Source organism: Megachile rotundata, chromosome 16 (genome assembly GCF_050947335.1).
Source record: "Megachile rotundata isolate GNS110a chromosome 16, iyMegRotu1, whole genome shotgun sequence".
NCBI lineage: Eukaryota > Metazoa > Arthropoda > Insecta > Hymenoptera > Megachilidae > Megachile > Megachile rotundata.
Genome location: NC_134998.1, coordinates 9,975,612 through 9,997,932, shown reverse-complemented (window position 1 = coordinate 9,997,932; position 22,321 = coordinate 9,975,612). Strand labels below are relative to the sequence as shown.

General features: G+C 37.9%; 3 protein-coding genes across 11 annotated transcripts in view; 1 reads left to right on the top strand and 2 right to left on the bottom strand.

Moving 5' to 3' along the window:
* Positions 1-11,192, bottom strand: part of LOC100877840 (beta-1,4-glucuronyltransferase 1) — a 37,182-nt gene extending 25,990 nt beyond the window's left edge. The window contains exon 1 of one of the 3 annotated variants that reach the window (XM_012283495.2): positions 10,523-11,192. In XM_012283495.2, the coding sequence (XP_012138885.1) occupies positions 10,523-10,858 (336 nt within the window). In that variant the 5' untranslated portion in view covers positions 10,859-11,192. Of the gene's footprint in view, positions 1-8,274; positions 8,429-10,522 lie in introns of those variants that run through there. The other 2 variants (XM_003702461.3, XM_076541530.1) reach the window with 2 other exon arrangements.
* A 578-nt stretch (positions 11,193-11,770) lies between these two features.
* Positions 11,771-16,409, top strand: LOC100877730 (carbohydrate sulfotransferase 4). Of its 5 annotated transcripts, none has more exons than XM_012283488.2 (8): positions 11,771-12,444; positions 12,695-12,840; positions 13,500-13,547; positions 13,896-14,029; positions 14,098-14,333; positions 14,407-14,605; positions 14,676-14,855; positions 14,924-16,409. In XM_012283488.2, exons 2-8 carry the CDS (start codon positions 12,703-12,705, stop codon positions 15,243-15,245), a joined length of 1,257 nt encoding a protein of 418 aa, XP_012138878.1. In that variant the 5' UTR covers positions 11,771-12,444; positions 12,695-12,702; the 3' UTR covers positions 15,246-16,409. The 5 variants fall into 5 exon arrangements, with proteins under 5 accessions (XP_012138878.1, XP_012138879.1, XP_076397646.1 ...); XM_076541531.1 differs by having other exon boundaries at positions 11,772-12,444; positions 12,695-12,822; XM_012283489.2 differs by lacking the exon at positions 13,500-13,547.
* Positions 16,410-19,061: 2,652 nt separating this feature from the next.
* LOC100881855 (histone-lysine N-methyltransferase SETMAR-like) lies at positions 19,062-22,314 on the bottom strand. Of its 3 annotated transcripts, XM_076541638.1 has the most exons (8): positions 22,184-22,314; positions 21,784-21,880; positions 21,469-21,549; positions 20,068-21,275; positions 19,838-19,886; positions 19,603-19,655; positions 19,365-19,424; positions 19,062-19,179 (listed from the first exon to the last, which is right to left on the bottom strand). In XM_076541638.1, exon 4 carries the CDS (start codon positions 21,120-21,122, stop codon positions 20,070-20,072), a length of 1,053 nt encoding a protein of 350 aa, XP_076397753.1. In that variant the 5' UTR covers positions 21,123-21,275; positions 21,469-21,549; positions 21,784-21,880; positions 22,184-22,314; the 3' UTR covers positions 19,062-19,179; positions 19,365-19,424; positions 19,603-19,655; positions 19,838-19,886; positions 20,068-20,069. The 3 variants fall into 3 exon arrangements, with proteins under 3 accessions (XP_076397753.1, XP_076397755.1, XP_076397754.1); XM_076541640.1 differs by lacking the exon at positions 21,469-21,549; XM_076541639.1 differs by lacking the exon at positions 21,784-21,880 and having other exon boundaries at positions 22,184-22,245.
* Positions 22,315-22,321: the final 7 nt, after the last annotated feature.

The following is a 22,321-nucleotide window of genomic DNA, read 5'->3' as shown; positions in this document are numbered from 1 at the left end:
GAGTTGTTTGCTGGAATGTTTATACGTGGCGTAATATTAAATTGCGGATGACGCGAATCGATTCGTTTATTATCAAGGTTTTGCTTATCGCTACTCGGCACTCGACGTTTTAATTCGATGACATACACTCGGCTCGGTTGATTTAAAATTAGTTTGCATTCAGTTAATTCTTTATGGCTCTTCAAATTGCTGACTTATTTTCAGCTTTTGTGCGTCATCGCTTATGTGATGCTTTTAGTGTACTGCGTCTTTATCATCTTATATTATCTTTCATCTTATCGTCTTCACAGCTTTCTGGACTTTTTGGACTTCTCTGGATTGGGCATGGATTTTTATGGATTTCTTTGATACTGGGTCGTCTTGAACCGCTTTGGATTATACTGGACCTTATTGGATCTCTCTAGAGTTTACTAGGTCCCATATATCTTTAACCTTTTCTGGATCTCCCTAGTCCACATGTATCTCTTTGGACCACCTTGGGTCTTCAGGGTATGTGGTAATCTAACGCGCCGATATTTGGCATGTGGTAATCTAACGCGCCGATATTTGGAATGTGGTAATCTAACGCGCAGATATTTGGCATGTGGTAATCTAACGCGCCGATATTTGGCATGTGGTAACCTAACGCGCCGATAACTAACTTTTATTAATTCAACGCGCCGATACTTAACATATGGTAATCTAACGCGCCGATACTTAACATGTGATAATCTAACGCGCCGATATTTGGCATGTGATAATCTAACGCGTCGATATGTAACCTCTATTAATCCAACGCGCCGATACTTAACATGTGGTAATCTAACGCGCCAATATTTGGCATGTGGTAATCTAACGCACCGATACTTGACATGTGGTAATCTAACGCGCCAATATCTAACTTTTATTAATCCAACGCGCCGATACTTAACATGTGGTAATCTAACGCACCGATACTTGACACGTGGTAATCTAACGCGCCAATATCTAACTTTTATTAATCCAACGCGCCGATACTTAACATGTGGTAATCTAACGCACCGTTACTTGACACGTGGTGATCTAACGCGCCAATATCTAACTTTTATTAATCCAACGCGTCGATACTTAACATGTGGTAATCTAACGCACCGATACTTGACACGTGGTAATCTAACGCGCGAATATCTAACTTTAATTAATCCAACGCGCCAATATCCAACTTCCAGTAATCTAAATACCCCAAATAGTTTGAGAAGCTCGTATTTGACAGACCGAAAATTTGGAGGAACTCAGACCTCGAGGAAGTTCGCGAGATTCGCCAGGAATCTAAGAAGCTACAATTTTAAATTTACAAGAGTTCCCGAACACTCTGCCATCAAATTTAATTAAACTGGCAACAGTTGAAGTTTCCCGAGACTGCTTTCACGGCTCATCTTCCGTATCTCTCCCTCCATAAGATCCCAAGATACGTATATAAACGTTCCGCGTCTATACGGATTATGTAATCCGCTGGCGACCCACTGACACCCAGGTCCGATTTTACTTTCGTCTAGCAATTCGCGGTGGTAGCTTTTGAAGCCCGATATGAAAGTGCTCTTTCAGACTTTCCCCATTTTCACGGCTCCGTGGCATTCCTCCGCGTACTTTCTTCACACGGCGCAACAGTAAAAGCGTTTCAAGAAGAGAAACCGTGCCACGGATCTCTCTCGATTGCAGATTCGATAACGGGAAATCGGAGAAATCTGAACGTCATCTGGGCATCGTCTAGCTTTGTCCCTGCGCGCAGCCCTACTTCTGTACGCTGATCTTTTGTTAGAGAAGTGTTACGGGAATGTGGGACGGCACGTGTTTCGATTCATCCTTGATCAGAAAAGCGTTAACAAATGCTAATGAGCGTTTGCTTAAGCAGTTCGCATATGGATCAAGAAATAGATTCTTTTTTTGCTCAAGCTTACAAAAAAATATGTGGGTTAGGCTCTTTTAAAAGTTAGCACGCAATTCGCGTAGCAGAACGGTAACATTCCATAAATGATATAAGGACATCGCCACTCCCTTGCGGTAGTCAAGATTTACATAGCTGGAAACCGCTGTTAATCTAATTTATGGAATCCGAAGATCTGGGTAACTTATTCGAGACAATTAAGATTGTAGACCGTAAGTCGGGTAATAAAGAAGGACCCTTAGATCCCGAAGAAATTAATGTAGATGCAAAGCACTGCCGAACCAGGACCTGGTCTTGGGGAGGATATGAAGCCTAGTCCGAGGGACTTTATGAAATCTACTGTGTACCCTATGAGACCTATAGCTTTGGTAACTCTAGAAAGGCTATTGTAGTTCCTGGGGGCTCTTTAGAACGTGACATGGTCCTTGAGATCGTAGCAGATCTGTGGGTCCTAAGGATCGTGTAGAGTATGGAGTATAGAGCTTGAGGGTCTTATGAAACTTAATAAAACTTGGGGAATTTGGAATTTGGGGAGATGGGAATTCGGGGAGATGGGAATTTGGGGAATTTGGGGAGATGGAAATTTGGGAAATTTGGAATTGGGGGATTTGGAATTTGGGGCGATGAGAATTTGGGGGATTTGGAATTTGGGGCGATGGAAATTTGGGGAATTTGGAATTTGGGGCGATGAGAATTTGGGGAATTTGGAATTGGGGGATTTGGAATTTGGGGCGATGGGAATTTGGGGAGATGGGAATTTGGAGCGATGGGAATTCGGGGAATTTGGAATTTGGGGCGATGGGAATTTGGGGAATTTGGAATTGGGGGATTTGGAATTTGGGGCGATGAGAATTTGGGGAATTTGGAATTGGGGGATTTGGAATTTGGGGCGATGGGAATTTGGAGCGATGGGAATTCGGGGAATTTGGAATTGGGGGATTTGGAATTTGGGGCGATGGGAATTTGGGGAATATGGAATTTGGGGCGATGGGAATTTGGAGCGATGGGAATTCGGGGAGATGGGAATTTGGAGCGATGGGAATTCGGGGAATTTGGAATTGGGGGATTTGGAATTTGGGGCGATGGGAATTTGGGGAATTTGAAATTGGGGGATTTGGAATTTGGGGCGATGAGAATTTGGGGAATTTGGAATTGGGGAATTTGGAATTGGGGAATTTGGAATTGGGGAATTTGGAATTGGGGAATTTGGAATTGGGGGATTTGGAATTTGGGGCGATGGGAATTTGGAGCAATGGGAATTCGGGGAATTTGGAATTTGGGGCGATGGGAATTTGGGGAATATGGAATTTGGGGCGATGGGAATTTGGAGCGATGGGAATTCGGGGAGATGGGAATTTGGAGCGATGGGAATTCGGGGAATTTGGAATTGGGGGATTTGGAATTTGGGGCGATGGGAATTTGGGGAATTTGGAATTGGGTGACTTGGAATTTGGAGCGATGGGAATTCAGGGAAATGGGAATTTGGGGCGATGCAAATTTGGGGAATTTGGGGCGATGCAAATTTGGGGAATTTGGAATTGGGTGACTAGGAATTTGAAGCGATGGGAATTCGAGGAGATGGGTATCCCCAAACTTGTAGGTCCTACAAATTTCATAAGACCCAGTGTAAACCACATAACCCCTCTAAACCTCAAAATCCCACAAACCTAGTCAAACCTACTCAAATCCTATAGAATCCTATAGTGATCCTCCGGAATCAAATACGGTTCCAATGAAACCCCCAGAAACCTAGCACCCTAAAGACTCTAAATACAAACCTGCCTCACACAAAACTGACGTATGCCGCTCTGGCAGTATGGTACCCCACAATATAGTCTGCTTCCACCGCTTTAGTTTTTCTTTAATACACAATGGCTATTAGTACGGTCAACTCATGACCTAGCTTCAATTGTGGACTACGTGGAAGCACGTTACGGCACAATGTTGAGTCAGACAGCAAAGGGTTGTCCCCTCCCTCGAGCACACTCATATAGAATTCAAACGCACCTGGTTTCGATGCTTCTTATCGTTACTCGCAGTTGCAACTGCGCGTCTTCGACCGCTCTAGCGGATCATCAAATATTTACTCGAAGACAACTAGGGGCACGGTTGCTTACCAGTGGCCGATTATGCTCACTCCGTGCGGAATGACGCAGAGGTCGACTGGCATCCTCGAAACGACCTTGACGCCCGCCACAACGGAGAGAAGCCAGAAATGGGGACGATCTTGTAAGGTGAAAGCTCGGCCTTCTGTCTTACGTCGACGCAGAGTTGAGCGAACGATAATGGCTGTGATGCTCAGGGACGATGCTTTTTATCTTCTAGAATCGTTATTCGGTCTGGGAACGTTGCTGAGCTTCGCGGTCAAATTTTGATGGGACGATTTAACCTGGTGGTAAGGTTCTGGGAACTTGGGGCGGTGGGAGTGGGCTGATGAGTAGAGTTCCCTAGGAAGGGTACTAGATGTCTCCGGGAAGTAGATTTAGTAGGAAGCCTAGGACTCCATACGCTGGGTTTGGTAGAATCATACTGGGACTTCATTGGGTGTTCCTAGGAGACCATACTAAGTAAGAATTCCCCTAGAATTTAGACGCTTTGGCATTTGAGGAGATGAGAATTTGGGGATTTGGAATTTGAAGAGCTGAGAGTTTGAGGCAATTTAGAATTTTGGGGGTTTGGAATTTGGGGTGACGAGAATTTGGGGAATTTGGAATTTGGGGAATTTGGAATTTGAGGAATTTGGAATTGGGGGAATTTCGAATTGGGGGTGCTGAGAATTTGGGAAATTTAGAATTCGGGGAATTTGGAATTCGGGGAATTTGGAATTCGGGGAATTTGGAATTTGGGGAATTTAGAATTAGGGGAATTTCGAATTGGGGGTGCTGAGAATTTGGGAAATTTAGAATTCGGGGAGATGGGAATTTGGGAAATTTGGAATTTGGGGAATTTGGAATTTGGGGAATTTGGAATTCGGGGAATTTGGAATTGGAGGAATTTGGAATTGGGGGTGCTGAGAATTTGGGAAATTTAGAATTCGGGGAATTTGGAATTGGGGGTGCTGAGAATTTGGGAAATTTAGAATTCGGGGAGATGGGAATTTGGGAAATTTGGAATTCGGGGAATTTGGAATTGGGAGAATTTGGAATTGGGGGAATTTGGAATTGGGGTGCTGAGAATTTGGAAAATTTAGAATTCGGGGAGATGGGAATTTGAGAAATTTGGAATTCGGGGAATTTGGAATTGGGGGAATTTGGAATTGGGGGAATTTGGAATTGGGGGAATTTGGAATTGGGGGTGCTGAGAATTTGGGAAATTTAGAATTCGAGGAGATGGGAATTTGGGAAATTTGGAATTCGGGGAATTTGGAATTTGGGGAAATTGGAATTTGGGGAAATTGGAATTTGGGAAATTTGGAATTTGGGGAATTTGGAATTCGGGGAAATTGGAATTGGGGGAATTTGGAATTGAGGAATTTTGAACTTGGTAAATTGCGAAGTTGCTAGAATGCCATAAGTCCCTAAAATCCCATAATAAGTGTCTTGGGTCTATAAATTCAAAACCAGATAAATCCTCATACAACATGTAATAGTTGTCACACACGTATGGAATATAACAGTGCTCCATATATGGCAATCTACACATATATCAAAACTCATACGCTCATCTACATCAGCACCCCTTCATGTTTGAATTTCCTTGTCCATACATTTAACAAAGAAAAGAATGCAAAACCGATAAACATATTAATTGATAAAACGATAGATAACCTCCCTGGAATATCGATTGGTTCGCATAATTAGTAAGCCATGTTCCCACGGCACGCTCGCAGTCACTCGATAATTAGAAAATTAGCTACAAAGGAAACAACTCATCTCTCGCTTTCATCTCGATTCTTCGAGTAGTCCGATTACGTAACTGGAAATTTACAGATCTCCCTTTTAACAGGCAAGGAAGCTTCGCTTGGAAGGATGCTTTGAAGATTCGATCGAATTTCTGTCCGTCTATCGATCGGCCCGAGTAATTGGAGCTCTCAAAATTTCCTGCATAAGCGGGGATTTATACAGCGGGACTATAGCCGGATACTCGATGTAAACTTTGCTCCGGAAGAATTCCTTTGGGACGCTATCAAATTTCTTCCTTGCTTGTTTCTTCGAGTACTGATTATTTCAGGCACTCGATAATCTAGGACAGCCCCGTTTTACGTGTTCGTTTGATAATTAACGCTCGCCGGGGCGCGCGTATTGGAAATACTCTTGTACAGTAATTAATGACGCGAAAATTATTAACGAACGAAATTTTGCTGGGAGAACCTACGCTGATCTTATCGACATTCTCATCCTTCTTTGAATACTGATTGGGTTAAATAAGCGGCCTGGAAGATTATCAGATCGCGTTCGTAATTTCAATTTCATCAGTTTTATGATGCTCCAACTCGTAATTACAGATACACGTATAAATTTACCGGGGTTAACCCACCGGTTATGAAGAACAGATATGTAAATCCTAAAGCATACTATCATCTTCGGTTTATTTAACTTGAACGAAATAATTCTTCGCTCACGCAGTTCATACATACATTAACATAACAAACAATCAAAATTGATTAAACAATTACATAAAAAAAGTATAGGTTTGAACTGAAGACTACGATCCTTATCTACAAAGTTACATATGAAACATTCTCGTGTAACTGATTGTTAAGTCTACCTCCAGCCGTGAAATTAACTAGCAGGACGAAATGAGACACCGCTTCGTAAATAAATATGTCACCTTGGAAAAAAGGCAGACTTTCACCTCTGATCGAGTTTTCAGAGTGAAACGGTGCAACGAAAAGTAGCCTGAGAACAATCCAGTTTTATGGCAACGAAGCCCTAATTTCACGAATCACGGCCGAGCGTCGAATTTCGGACAGCATATGGCGCACACGTGCCGTACAATGGCTGACCACAGTCTGGTGATATTTTAACTCTTTTTAACCGAGAAACGATCTTTCGCTATGCGACTCTGGGGTCGTTTGCGTAAATTACGCCCTCGGTGTGTTTACATGTCCGCACAATTTACCGGCTCTCGGCCACATGGCCCTTGGCTAACGCGATCCTCCCTAGAATATTTACCCCCATGGCGTACTGCTATTTCATTTGTCGCGGAAATGACCCGCATAGAAAAGGAACTAGTCCGATACGTTGATCATGACATCATGTACGTGCAGTCTTCGTAACTGGAGTAACGATTTAATCTTCTTTAAAAATTTATAACACTATACTCAGGTGCAATTGCAAAAAATGACAACTGTTGGATCCATGGAAGAACATTTTACTACTGGATTATTTGAGGTTGTAGAACTGAAGAAGGGTTAAGTGGGACCAATCTCAAAGTTAAATTTCTGGTAATAAATTATTCAGATCTTGCGAAGTCTTAATTCTGGTTGGAGACTCTTTATGCAAAACGGTGTTTGCGTTTGTTTCGAGGTGGTAGCCATTTTGGTGATCGTCCATTTTGCTCTTGCCATTTTGTTGATTATAAAAGTCATGGAGAAGTGTAAAGGACAATGTCCCTCACGCGATATCTGTCCACACAAGCGAGTTCTTTTAAGGATCTTCGCAGTAACTCCTTAGACTAGGCTCTTCTAAATCCCAGAAACGTTAGGTTACATTAGGTTAGGTTAGGATTAAGGATCTCCTTAGAACCTTATTTTCTAGACTTCCTTAGTACTCTTCCTTGACATTAAGCTTCCCTTAAACACGTTTTACAAATTCCTCGCAGAAACTCCTTAGACTAGACTCTTCTAAATCCCAAAATAGTTAGGTTAGGTTAGGTTAGGTTAAAGGATCTCCCTAGGACCTTATCTTCTAGACTTCTTTAGTACTCTTCCTTGACATTAAGCTTCTCTTAAACATGTTGTTCAAATTCTTCACAGAAACTCCTTAGACTAGACTCTTCTAAATCCCAAAATAGTTAGGTTAGGTTAGGTTAAAGGATCTCCCTAGGACCTTATCTTCTAGACTTCTTTAGTACTCTTCCTTGACATTAAGTTCCTCTTAAACATGTTGTTCAAATTCTTCACAGAAACTCCTTACACTAAGCTCTCCTAGTTCCCAAAGAAGTAAAGTTAGGTTAGGTTGTCAGGTTAGGTTAGGTAATATTTAAAATATGAGGTAGGATTTGATAAACAATTTGAATAGGATACCAATGTTAGTACTCTTCCTTGACATTAAACTCCTCTTAAACGTGTTGTTCAAATTCTTCACAGAAACTCCTTACACTAAGCTCTCCTAGTTCCCAAAAAAGTAAAGTTAGGTTAGGTTCTCAGGTTAGGTTAGGTAATATTTAAAATATGAGGTAGGATTTGATAAACAATTTGAATAGGATACCAATGTTTCTTCTGATGACTGGATAGGAACGCAGGATGATCTCGTCCAGGCTATGTCAGGATCCAAAAATATTCAGGTATTTGCATCAAGGAAGTGGACGAAGCGTCGAAGTTTATACGACTCGTTCGTCGACCGTTTAATCCGCTCGATATAGCTAGGGACAGAGAGAGAGAGAGTGAGATAAAAGTTATAATTCCCCACGCCACGGAATATCAATAACAGATCACGGCTAGAATTGCGTACCATGCTGAGTCACAATTAATTACCTACGAGGGAAATCCAACGGACAGACGGATATAACGGAACCGCCGTTATAAACGGAACATATGGGTCACGCGGGGGCCATATAAACGGAACCCCTCCGCCATCTGGCGCGAAATTCGTTCGTTTTTGAATTTATAGATTTTGTGCAGCCTCGTGGCTGAACATCGCGAACTTCTCTACCGTAAATTAATTTTAAATCGATAGAAAAGGACCGCTTGTCTCACGCACGAATCAAGAAACTTTATCGATCATAGTTCGTGTCTCTGGGACGTATTTAACGAAGTGGTTGCACGCGACTGACTCACTATTTTTCTACGGTTCATTCACTAATGCGAGACTGACAAAACTTGCTTCGCCTGTCGAGGACGATTACCCTCCCTAAATCACGAACGCTTCGGGTAAAAGTTTCTACAATTTGCTACGCGAAAAATTGGATAAAAGTATGCCTGAACTTCGTCTCCGACTGTTTTTCCTTGTCTTTATCTTCCTAATTGAATGGCCATCCTCGTACAGTGATATCCGGCCATAAATAATTCATGCTTCATGTGTCCCTTCTTTCCGTATCACTTTATTATAAAAATCGATCCAAGCAGCCACCATAAGCTACGAAACATTCTTTCGCAGTTACGAATCCGAAATATTTTGAGGTTATGGGCCAATCGTTCAAAATTGGCGCACTTTCACTTTCGATTTCGTACCGCGTTCGCACTCTTTCTGTTGCCAGTTATCATCAGGAAAATTCAGTACATTTATCGTCGCTGGAATATCGATGTTTTTTATTTAGCGTGTACCGCTATCGAGGATAAATATTACTTGTATGACCCTCCTTTCTTTGCATTTCTGTCACGTTCGGTATTACGTCCAGGCCATCGCATGCATAAAATTCTACTCTTATTTAATCTTGCATATCGTACGATGGAAGAAAGATAAAAATACTTGGACAAAGATGGAGGGCGTTTCCTTCAACACAACTTTTCATGGCTAATATTATTTATGGTCTCGATGCATCAGCAAATAGATATCGATGTTTAATTTTAGAATCCGCTTTAAACTGGGCAAACTTTGTGCCGGAGTCTCGGTATATGGCCTTGGAACCGCAGGGAAAGTCACGCAGAAAAAACTCCTTTATCTAGGAATTTGAAAATTTGCAAATTAAAACGCAAGCTCTTAACCTCACTAATTTAAACGTCTGCAAATTTGCCGCGGCTATTAAATTTCGCGTAAATAATTTCTTTGTTCGGACAAAAAGAAAGTAACGCACTCGATATATTCGCGCGTTTTATTTACTTACGTTTTCCTCCTTTTTTACGACAGAAAAATTTAACAGCGACTGTGTTTTTAAGACAAATTCGAAGACCAGTGAAAACACCGTGAAATTCATGGTCGTTAAATATTTCGAAAATCGAATCTTTCGATACACGTTCGAGATGGTTGACATGGCAACGAAATTATCGTTCGATTTTTAAAAAAATCATTTTCTGCTGTTAGAAGAGTAGAAATATTAATAGCAATTCAATTATTAATTTTTTGCAATTCGTTATCGACCCCTCCCATGTATTACAACATTAATTACTCTGTCAAGTGCATCAATCGTTACATCTCGATAATCGAACGATTATTTACAATTGAAGCCAGAATGGTTCGAGAGAACATATAATCTACGTTGAATTACCTTAGTAATTTACTACTTAAAATATTTTGGTTGCCATTTTGGATACATTTGCAATGACCACTGTGATTAATTACCTTCGATGTAACTTCTTAAACACTATGCACGAATTAAAATTGAATAGACGAGTTAAAATGCAAAGTATATTCAACCCCGTATGTAGGCCGGCGGTTGCAAACGCGTATAATAATTCAGTAGCCTAATTTCAGCCGGCATAAACAAAACCTCGATTCTCATGAAAACGTCAGTGAAAAAGAGAAGCGGTCAAACCAAGTATGTACCGCTAAAATTCCAATCAAAATACGATGAACTTACCTTGGACAGTTTCAGCGTGACATTTCCGTGGCTGAAGATGTGAGAAAAATGTCGCGAACTATTATTAAACCTTCTCGCCGAATCAGTCCAGCTTCCGTTGCACCACGAAACAACTCTATCACGTCCAGTCAAAGAAACCACGGGACGAGATGCATCGTGATGCACGCTCGAGTTCCGAGTCTCTTTCACCGGCAGACGTTCTCTGTCCGGGTATCGAAACGCGTGCGAATTCACGTTTATTCTATCTCCGATCACGAGGTGTTTCCACTTCGAGAATATACCCTGCGAAGCTGCCGAGTTTTCAACCCGCTCCGTGAGGGAGAGACAGGACAGCATATAGAGACGGACAGATACGGACGTTCATGTAGCGTATGTCGCGGCCCGGTACTAACGATGCAACTTTAAAATCGGAGTTAAGAGCGTGACATCGAATTAAAGAGAAAGGGACGAGGAGAGCGTGCACCGAAATACCTCCCCCGAATGGTAACAACTGCACCGCTCAAGCAACAGCATCCAACTGCTTTGCTCGGCCCATCAACACCGCAGATATCGTTCGCAGCGAACTGTGGCGACGTCTTGCGACATTTCTTACAGAGCGGATAATAAAGATTCTAACACAATCTGGGGGAAACTTCCGAATAACGTCATGTTACGATTTTTATCAAATTTAGCAAACAAACTCCTTCTTCTAAAGAAAACTACGAGCACAGTTTTAGGCGACTAGAACGAAAAATTTTTACCAGTAAAATGTTACTCTCTATGTTGCTGACGAGACACAGTACAGTGTGCGCCGTCTAGCGGTAAAGACGGCAACTAATGGAACTGCTGTTCCAAAAGTGTGTAGTTCACCCTGTTCGCCGGAGAGATGGCGTCACTTGTTCAATTTTTTAAAAAATTCAATTTTTATCGATTTTATTGATTAATATGCTACATATTTATCATATATTTATTAATATTGACTTTATACTACTTGCAATATATTCCATAGGTCCGAGGATATGGATTATATGTTCAGAACAGTTCGTACACTATACCGTCTCTCGTCGATGATTTAGAGAATGACAGAATGGCAACAAATTCTTTTTCAAGTCTCCAAAAACCATTCTCACTATCTTCTTTTGCAAAAAAGAATTTATTTTACCTGTCACTTTATCGTCTGCCAATAAAATGTGCATTACAGTGTCCGAAATGAACGGAAGAGGTCTCTGACACTGGCATTTATGGGGTGTGAAACAAACTAATCAGATGCGCGCATCTTTCTGAAGCTGCACATTTATTGGTACACATGTGTGTAAGAGGGGAAATCTCATTGTGAATTAAACGCGCGGTACTAAACGAACGCATACATAAAAGCAAAACACGAGTATGTGATACATCGAGATGTCCTAAATTCTTAGAATCGTATATCCTTGGGTCCCCATGTTCTTGGGACCCTCCTCTAGATCTCAAAATAGTCCTACATACTGTTAGGGATCCCTAAGTTGGTGACATCTTCAGAAATTCCTGAACATTTGCATATGATGTACCAAGATCAAATCAAAGTGTGATTCAAGATAAAAGTTGTCTTCGCGCGGTTATTGAGGTCAATCGCTTGACGTTTTTCTTACAAAAGAACAATTACAACGATTAATATCACAGTTAGTATTGAAATAGACGTTTCGACCTTGCATACCTGTGCTTCGGCGATTACATACATATATCATGAATCGAATACATCTATACATACGTATAAATGTATGGCTCGTATGGATGCCTTAACCGCAATACGGGACATCCTGCGTCAGTGGATCACGATGAATGCTGCACGTTGTTTGTACGTTTCCCGCTGGCACATTAAAATGTTGAGAAAAACGTGAGGTCTTCGATAAGCCCGCTATTCACTGCTGAAATTCTCCAAATGTAACAAAATATTTAATCCGGAGGTAAGGAATAATAATAATCTTAATGTCACGCTGTCGCATTTATGTCGCTGATATTTGTTTGATATGTAAATTATATTTTGTTCTTCCTCAGTGTTTGTTATTTACTTATACAGTTTCTAGTATATATTCATAGAATTATCTCATGGGAAATGTGTAACATTTCATGTTGTCTTATCTGCTTGAACCTAAAATAGACCATTAATCATCTTCATTTTCACACTGCTACTTATTAGTATTTGTATTTGCACAGAACCGAGGATGTCAAAACGGCTCAGCTTCTATGGTCTGGTAGGCCTGGCGTCCCTTTGCATCTTCTTCTTAGCATTTAATCAACGCTACAGCAGCTATCTCGAGCATCGACTGCAGCCGGTGATATCGGTCAGTAAAAAATCGGAGGTGGGGATTGCTCTAAATTGAGTCACGCCAAACACGCTCTTTCTGATGGTAAAGTCTAACTTTTGCACCTAACTTTTTTCCACTTGTACACTAACAATGAACTATTGAGCCATGCAAAATACTACCAGCTCTCTTTCTCCCTGTTTCCATCTCCTTTCCATTTTTGTTTTTTCATGCAGCATTATAGACAACAGTTATTGAAGATCGTGGGAAGCATTCTGCTTAATTTGAAGAATTATTTGGGTAATTTAATATTGACTTAAAAACATTAGCTATATGTAACATTCATTAACTATCGTGGCAACAGAATTTTAAATGTGTTACATTACTACATATTTAGGTTGATTACAATAAGAATAGAGAAAGAGTTTATTTGTACATATGGTAGAGCTTTTTCCATTTTTGTGTATGTTGTTTTTCATTATGAACTATTTTCTGTATTAACCAGAAGCCATCCAAACTCTCACCCCTACTTTTCATTTTCTATTATATAACATGTATATTTTTATTTGCACTATCGCACACTTTGGACACTAATTCATTACCTACATAAAGAAAGAGGGAGAAAGATAATGTTCTGGTTACATCAGCAGCATTATCGTGTTCACAATATAATGTGCACCTTCAGAATGATAAATATCTCTTATTCTTGAATATAGGATGTTGAGATAAGGCCCCGCATCATCAAAATTCAAGATCCAGTAACGGTAAGCAATACATGCACGTATCCATAAATTCATGTATGTTTATTTGATAAAATAGTCGTTTTAACTTATATTTTTTAACATAAATAAAATTTATGTAATATTAAAAGAACATATTTAAAAACTGATACAAAGTTTGAAGTAATTTTTTTTTATTTTTGATTTGAGTAAAAGTATACTGTAGGTAAGTGAATATTTGTCTCCTTTTCTTTATACTAAATAATTAACACGTTTAATATGGCAATGGGAATAAGTATGATAAAAAATTGCTAATGCTTTTGCTTGCATTGTAACAAATTAAAACATAAAATCAGATGGGTATAAAATGTAAATGGTACGATTCTTTTATAGGCATATTTCAGAGGATCCATAGAAAATATCACTCTTTCTGAAATACAAGAAGTTGTGGATCTGCAAAGAAATGCAATCGAAAGGGAAATGGAAGATTATAAGTATCCTGATGGAAAATATGGAGTCAATGTTAGGTACATTGATCCGCATATTGAAAATGGTAACATGTGCATACACAGTGTATACATGATCAATTTTACAGTAAATTGGAGGATTTAGTGTTAGAAAAAGGGGGAAGACCAATGAGGAGCGTAATTTTAACCAGTTGGCGAAGCGGTAGCACATTCCTTGGTGATGTTGTAAACGCACATCCAGCAAATTTTTATCACTATGAACCTCTACTCGATTTTGGAATTGTACAAATCAGGGGGCCACCACTTGCTGACAGAGCTCTTAGAAACCTTGAATCTCTATTAAGATGTGATTTTATTAATCTTGGTAATTTGAAGTTTTTCTATATGATCAGTAATATCTAATGATATTCTAATAATGAATCTATTATATCTATTAGATCGATATTTGGACTACGGTAAAACGCATCCGTGGGTGTTCAATCATAATACTCATTTATGGAAACAGTGTCAAATACATAAGAAAATTTGTTGGGATCCACGATTCGTTTCTAAATTTTGCAAACTATTTCCATTTCAATCCATGAAAATCGTCCGCTTAAGACTGCGAGCCGCAGAGAAGCTTTTGAAACAAGAGGAGTAAGAATATACTTTCACTTACACTTTCACTACATGCATGAATTGAAAATAAACGTTTACGTGTTTTCAGTTTAGGAGTACGATTAGTTTTATTGATTCGAGATCCAAGGGGGATTTTACAATCAAGGAAACACCGAGAATGGTGTCCCACTAATCCCGATTGTTCCGATCCAGCATTAGTATGTGCTGACATGGTCGCGGATTTCAATGCTGCTGTGCGGCTAATAAAAAAATATCCACGTACTTTTAGGTACGTTTTTTTATAATGTATTGCACTACTTTAAATAGTTTATGAAATTAAGTGACACATTTTAACAGGGTGGTACGTTACGAGGATTTATCTGTAGATCCATACAGACACGTGAAGGAACTCTACAATTTTTACGGTTTAGATTTTCATATTAATGTAAAAAGATTTTTGGACACACATACAAAGAACGACGTGGGTGGTGTATCTAGTACGTTTCGAAATTCGAAAGTGGCACCTTTTCACTGGAGGACGGATCTCGATTTTGAGGAAGTGGACGAAATACAAAGGGTTTGTGCAGCTGCTATGCGTATATGGGGATACGTCATGGCGTCGAATTCTAGTCATCAAAAGGAGTTCGATCCGCTCACGGAATATCACTTGAAATTGTGACGCGTGACATAGCACACGATAAACGTGTAGTGTCTCGACGTAAACGTAGAGTAATTCTTAGCTCACCTGCACAGATACTGAACTTATCACAAGTGCCCTAATTCATATTGAAAAGGTGGTGCTGAATGCTTGCCATGACAAGCGCTTACGAACTTTCACGATCAATTTTTTTTGCTGATCCGGAAGGAGGTCATCGATAGTAAATTAATTGGACCTTATAAGACCAATGGTACACTTGTTCCTTAAAGAACTTAAGAGATAAGTGCTCTTCGAGCTTGTTGCATAATGAAGATACACTTAGCTAGGATTTTAGACGAGAATGTTAGGCGCAAAAATTTAAACCGAGTTCCTAAGATCCTGGCATGCAACAAGGAATCATTCATATCAGTGCAAACATTAAACGAATCTAAATGATAGTCTTTTTTAGAATGCAGAGTTTAACTCTGATATAACTGTAACATAAAAAACACCAAAATTTTTCACTGAAGTATAAGAACAAGAAGATTAAATCTAAAAAGTTATATTTGACTGGATTACAGATAAATTAATGAACAAATGAACAAAAATGAACAAATTAATGTTAACATTTATTTTTAATTCGTACTTGTTATAAGTATTTCTATTAAATACCAAAAATTGTTACTGTTTTTGAAGAAGTGTATACGATTAAATTTCATAATGAATTAGATAAATCGGAATAAATTTATGCATAACAGGCACTGTTTAGTTATTTAATGATAATTACGTTCGAGTAGTTTCCATGTAATCGGCCTTCGAAGCCAAGAATTATAATATTGAATTACATTTACAACACTTCTTTTGTTGCAAGATATTAAAATGTTTAATTCAGCAAATAGTTAATATTATTTGAACTACTTGAAGTACTTCATTAATTGTAAATTTATTCACTGAATGTACTGTATGCTTACTCGTATAAACTTTTAATAAATTTGTACATTATATTTATTGCACACTTCGATTTCTCTGAAGGTTTATTTTAATACAAGAACTTGTTGCATATTCAATAATTATTTCTCACGATAAGGCAATTTTCAAAGATAGTAGCTCTCTATGAACAAAGTTTGGACAAAAATATTGTAATTTTTTATACTTATATTAAGTTACGTTAAGTATTTGAACTGTTTTATTGATTATCTTTATGTTGTAAGTTAAAAAAAATATCTTTTTATACTGTTATTATGTTTAACCGTTATTCAAATATCTTACGGATTATTTACCTCAGAAATTTTTTTTTTTATCATTGAACTAAATTTACAATGTTAATATCATTTTGTAAAACTTTATTTTACAATAAAATAATATACCTAGTCCAACAAGCATTCATTCAAATGTGTATCATTTACATGTCTCCTAAATACGAGGAAGAAATTTTATTGAGGGAGCGAGCCGAAGGCGAGCCACTTTGCAACTTCTTTGTCCGCGTTTTTCTTTTGCACCACTCAACCAATTCTCGTCAAATTTTGCATGCACATGCGTATGTACATCCAGATGGACATAGAAAAAAAAAAATTTAAATCGGACTTGCCACAAACAAATAATCACCGAAAAAACTGATCCTAAAAAGCGAGGGTCCAAACACGCATATAAGGAAAATAAAAAAATGAAAATTTCGGCACTTTGACGACGTAGTATGGTTCCTGAGGCATTTAGAAACAAATTTCTATTAGGGTTTGATGCGTTTTGATGCCTAATAAAGCCAGGAAATCAATTTTTGTCGAATTCGGTCCAAAACGGTACAGGTGGTGCCATCTAGCGGCGAGCGGCGGAACTACGAAAAACTAAAATCTCGATTTTCTCGAAAACTAGGGACTTTTCCGAAATTCTGAGATATACAAAATGTTCCTTGTCGCCTACGGAATCGAACGAATGTAATTATAGCCTGCTAGGACAATTATTAAGGAAAGTAGAAAAATAGCCCATTTCATGGACCAAAAAATTGGCGTCCATCTAGCGGTGAAAGTTGAAACTACAAAAATATAAAAATGCGATTTTCTCGAAAATTAGCGAACTTTGAGTACTTCTGAGGCTCAGAAAGTATTATGTGATCGCATTAGAAGCAAAATAATGCAACAAAAGCTTCCTAAAGGCTTTAATAAAGAAAATAAAAAAAATGTCATTTTATGGAGAAAATTTGTGGCGCCATCTAGCGGCGAAACTGCGAACTAAATTGAAAAAACGTATGTCCGAACACGCGTTAAGGGGTCAAATAAAAATTGATTTTCTGGGTTTAATAGGCAAAAAAATGAATAACTTGTTGAACAAAAATTACTTTAAAATGTCTAAAGAAGCATACTACGTCGTCAAAGTTGCGAAATATTACTTTTTATATTTTTCCTTAACGCGTGTTAGGACATACGTTTTTTCAATTTAGTTCGCAGTTTCGCCGCTAGATGGCGCCACAAATTTTCTCCATAAAATGACATTTTTTTTATTTTCTTAATTAAAGTCTTTAGGAAGCTTTTGTTGCATTATTTTGCTCCTAATGCGATCACATAATACTTTCTGAGCCTCAGAAGTACTCAAAGTTCGCTAATTTTTGAGAAAATCGCATTTTTATATTTTTATAGTTCCAACTTTCACCGCTAGATGGACGCCAATTTTTTAGTCCATGAAATGGGCTATTTTTCTATTTTCCTTAATAATTGTCCTAGCAGGCTACAATTACATTCGTTCGATTCCGTAGGCGATAAGGAACAATTTGTATGTCTCAGAATTTCGGAAAAGTCCCTAGTTTTTGAGAAAATCGAGATTTTAGTTTTTCGTAGTTCCACCGCTCGCCGCTAGATGGCGCCACCTGTACCGTTTTGGTCCGAATTCGACAAAAATTGATTTCCTGGCTTTATTAGGCATCAAAACGCATCAAACCCTAATAGAAATTTGTTTCTAAATGCCTCAGGAACCATACTACGTCGTCAAAGTGCCGAAATATTCATTTTTTTATTTTCCTTATATGCGTGTTTGGACCCTCGCTTTTTAGGATCAGTTTTTTCGGTGATTATTTGTTTGTGGCAAGTCCGATTAAAATTTTTTTTTTCTATGTCCATCTGGATGTACATACGCATGTGCATGCAAAATTTGACGAGAATTGGTTGAGTGGTGCAAAGGAAAAACGCGGACAAAGAAGTTGCAAAGTCAAGTATAAGAGCTTCGCTCGCCTTCGGCTCGCTCGCTCAATCAAACAGACCTAGTGTAACCGCGTGATAGTTTGTAAAATGGCGGGAATTGGTAGCGTTCAACCTCTACTTCTGTTCTGTGCTCCTGTTACCTAACTCGCGCTGAGTATCAGGAACACAGAAGTAAACCTATAGTATTCTGTTGAAATATTTGGTCTCATTTTGCTGCATGTCCTTGCATGCGATCTCCTTGCACATTCTGTTATCCCGTTAACAGGAGACGAAATTCAGCGCGAAATTACAGAACTCGACGATGGAGGATGTCATCCTTGATCGCATACGTTCTTTACCTTACTAGACGCATCGATAGTCCGCCATATTATATTTTTTTTTCATTCAAAATTTGTATTGTTTCTGTTTTTTGTGAGATGTATATTAATTTATGATATTCGAACTGTATTTTTATACTAAGGGATGAATATATAAATACAATGATTTTGTAAGAAAGACAGCAATAAATAAACTGTTCGGATTTGTGGTTTCATGCTTGTACAATTTACAGCATTAGATTACTTGTATACAAATTGCTCAAAATATTTTTAAGAGACAAAATGTTAAATGAATTGTAAATGAGGCCATTATACATGGTAAATGAGGGTAAGGAGAACATATATAATACGTATTCATACAAAGAAAAAATTTATTCAGATAAGAGTAGCGTTAAACGCGATACCACTGTAATTCCATAAGTATATAAATCTTCATTCTTTACTTCTTCATCTTCATTCTCGAGGACTTTGCTGAAATACAAATTAACAATGCATTAAATTTTACATACTTAAAAATTGCAGAATATAATTATAAATATTCATATCAGAAATATAATTAGTTATCACTAAAATTCATAGCGTATATTTTTAAAAACCATCATTAAATCGTAAAGTTAATAACTTTATTAATAACTTAAGAAATTGCAGATATGTACCTTTTTTATAAAGAGGTTATGTTTGTGTCCTACTGCACATGTTACGTAGGCGTAGCATACCTGTAAAAATTATAGCTATGTTGTAATATAAAGATTTATATTAAACAAGTTCTTTGTTTATGATTCTCATACTCAGTGAGGGCAAGTGCATATCATCGTAATGAATCATTATAGCGTATAATTTTGTAACATCATTGTTCCAAATAAAAGCAAACTTTACGTTTATCGAATTACTCACCTAATATTTAAGTGATGATATGTTTTTGAGACTACGTAAACCATATGAATCCCCTGTAACAACATAAAAGTGCAATTAATTTATAATCCAAACATTTATTTAAAATTTTAATGTTCATTGTGGATTGTAGTCAGAAAGAAATGTTGCATCAAAATGTATTCAGACATATGCTTGTCAATTAAATCATCACAAAATATCCTTACCACAAAAATACTGAATAATAAAAAGAACTCACCGGTTTTTTTGCTTGTTGAATGTTTCTATAAATCCGTTTACAGTTTTTCCTGTAACAAAAGATTTTACTTAGACTACATGGGAAATGTATAATCGGCTTCTTTATTATAAAAGTTAAGCTAATATCAGAGAAATTATTATCACCATGTATGCATGTAAGACAGGGATAACTAAATAATTCATCATAAGAATTTTCGTAAAATAACAAATGATTATATAAAGAGCATTTACAATTATATCTTTTCGAAGTATTCCCCTTCAAGCCGGATGCAGGTTCTCATTCGGTCGAACCATTTATCAAATTCCGTCCGCCATTCCTCGTTCGGAATGCTGTCTAAAAATTCCTTGTAGGTCGCTACAGCAGCTTCTAAAGATTCGAATCGTTGTCCTCTGATGTTTTCTTTAGCTTTTGGAAACAAAAAGAAATCGCAGGGTGCTAAATCAGGACTAAAAGGTGGATGGCCAAGAACCTCGATCCCTAACTCCTTGAAAAAGTTGGCGGTTTTTTCTGCTGAATGAACTAGTACACTATCATGGTGTAGTAGAACCCCTTTCAGATTCATCTTTGACTGCCTAGTTTTCAGCTTTTCAAAGACTTGTGGCAAACATACAGTGGCATACCATTCTGCTGTCACTATTCTCTGGTTTTCCAATATTACAGTTTCAATATGGCCGTTCGCAGAAAAGAAAGAGCATATCATTTTCTTCCCGATGCTTTGGCCCTTTTTAATGGGAGGGGTTTCACCAGAAAATACCCATAATACACCTGATTTATTTTCAGACTCGTATTGATAAAGCCAAGATTCATCGCCCGTTATAATATCACAGATGGCTTTTGAATTCCCTTTATCGAATCTTTGAAGCATCTCCTGACACCATTTCACCCTTGTCTGTTTCTGTTCGTTTGTCAGATGATGAGGGATCCAACGACTACAAAGTTTTTTGACATTAAGTTTTTCATGAAGGATGGTTTTTACTGCTGCTGATCCGATCTTCAAAGTAGCCTGCATTTGTACATAAGTCACACGATTGTCTTCGCTCAACATTTGTTCCACAGCTAGGACATTTTCGTCAGTCGCAGCTGTGACTGGTCGACCGACACGCTCTTCATCCACCAACGATCCCCGACCTCTTTGGAATTCTCTGAACCATCTGTAAACTGTGGCTTGGGAAGGCGAGGAGTCACCAAACGCATTACGCAAGCGTTCCAAGCTACGAACTCTACTTAAACCAACTTTGAAGTCATAGAAAATCATCGCCCGGAAGTGCTCACGATTCAGATCCATTTTGAACTAGTACATGATTAACTAAAGAAAAATTACTCCTTCAACCACAGTTTACAGTGCCCTTCCTTTCTTTGCATCCAATACTTTCAACTGATAGTATTGTGAAATGCTTTACATTCCAAGTTCTCAACAACATAAGCCTCATATCTGTTCCTGAAATAATATATGTATATGACTATGTTGTATCAGGAATTATTTGAAAAATTGATAGTTTTTATAGTGGCTTATCAGATTTTAATTCTCAACAAAACCTTTCTGGTTGACTAAGGCGGTAATAATGTGAGTCATCATGTTCAACATATTTATTAAAACTATGTAAAATGTAAAATCAGTAAACTATACTTACTGGTATAAACAACAAATCAATCTTGAACAAGGAAGTACAATCCATTGTAAAGTATTGTAGCTTCATCTTTGCCATTGTATGCTAAAAGAGAAAAAATCTCATTTAACATACAATTTAGATTAAATACATTATTTACTGATTTATATAATTTATTTCAGAAAACTGAATCCCTCATGTTACCATCGGACTGGGGCAGTAACTTAACATCATATTATATAAATGTAAAAGTGTTATTTTCTTGATAAATAAAAATATTTTCAGTTCATTTAATGCGGAATGAAAGCAAGACATATGCATTAAAAAAATAATACTCACTAGAAAATGTGTGAGCAAGCCGAAGAAACAAGCATCAATGCGAGGCAATCCAAAGCACGTGTCTATAGATTAACCTTAGTAGCATTTCGAGCCAATTCTAAGAAAAAAAGGAAAAATCAAATCCTGAATAATCGATTAATCGTTTACAAAGAAAATAGTTAAAAGTTTCAATTTATTCAGAGCCTTATTTTGGGTCGTAATCAAGAATTGTATCATACGAACGAGACTATTAACATATCATCATTTAAAATGAAAATTTATAAAAATGTAACAGTAAATAATTAAAATACAGTGATAAATGATAAAAGTGAATCGAAAATTGCTGCATTTATTGCATTTTATGCATTGATGCACGTGATTAAAATGGATTACATGAAATGTACAAAATGAGCTTACATACCTTTCGACTGTCCATGTTGAAATTCAAGATGAGAGTGAGGACGCTTCAGCAAGCGAACGCATTTCTAGCTAAAAGAACTTTAGTTCATGTTCACCGTTCGAGTGCAAAATATCGTTGCACTGACGAAAGCGACCTCTA

Bases quoted from the DNA above. Each gene is read 5' to 3' on its own strand.
- LOC100881855 (XM_076541638.1), bottom strand. From the start codon at position 21,122: ATGGATCTGAATCGTGAGCACTTCCGGGCGATGATTTTCTATGACTTC.
- LOC100877730 (XM_012283488.2), top strand. From the start codon at position 12,703: ATGTCAAAACGGCTCAGCTTCTATGGTCTGGTAGGCCTGGCGTCCCTT. The intron at 13,548-13,895 runs GTAAGCAATACA...ATTCTTTTATAG, and splicing joins AAATTCAAGATCCAGTAACG to GCATATTTCAGAGGATCCAT. The intron at 14,030-14,097 runs GTACATTGATCC...TCAATTTTACAG, and splicing joins AAATATGGAGTCAATGTTAG to TAAATTGGAGGATTTAGTGT.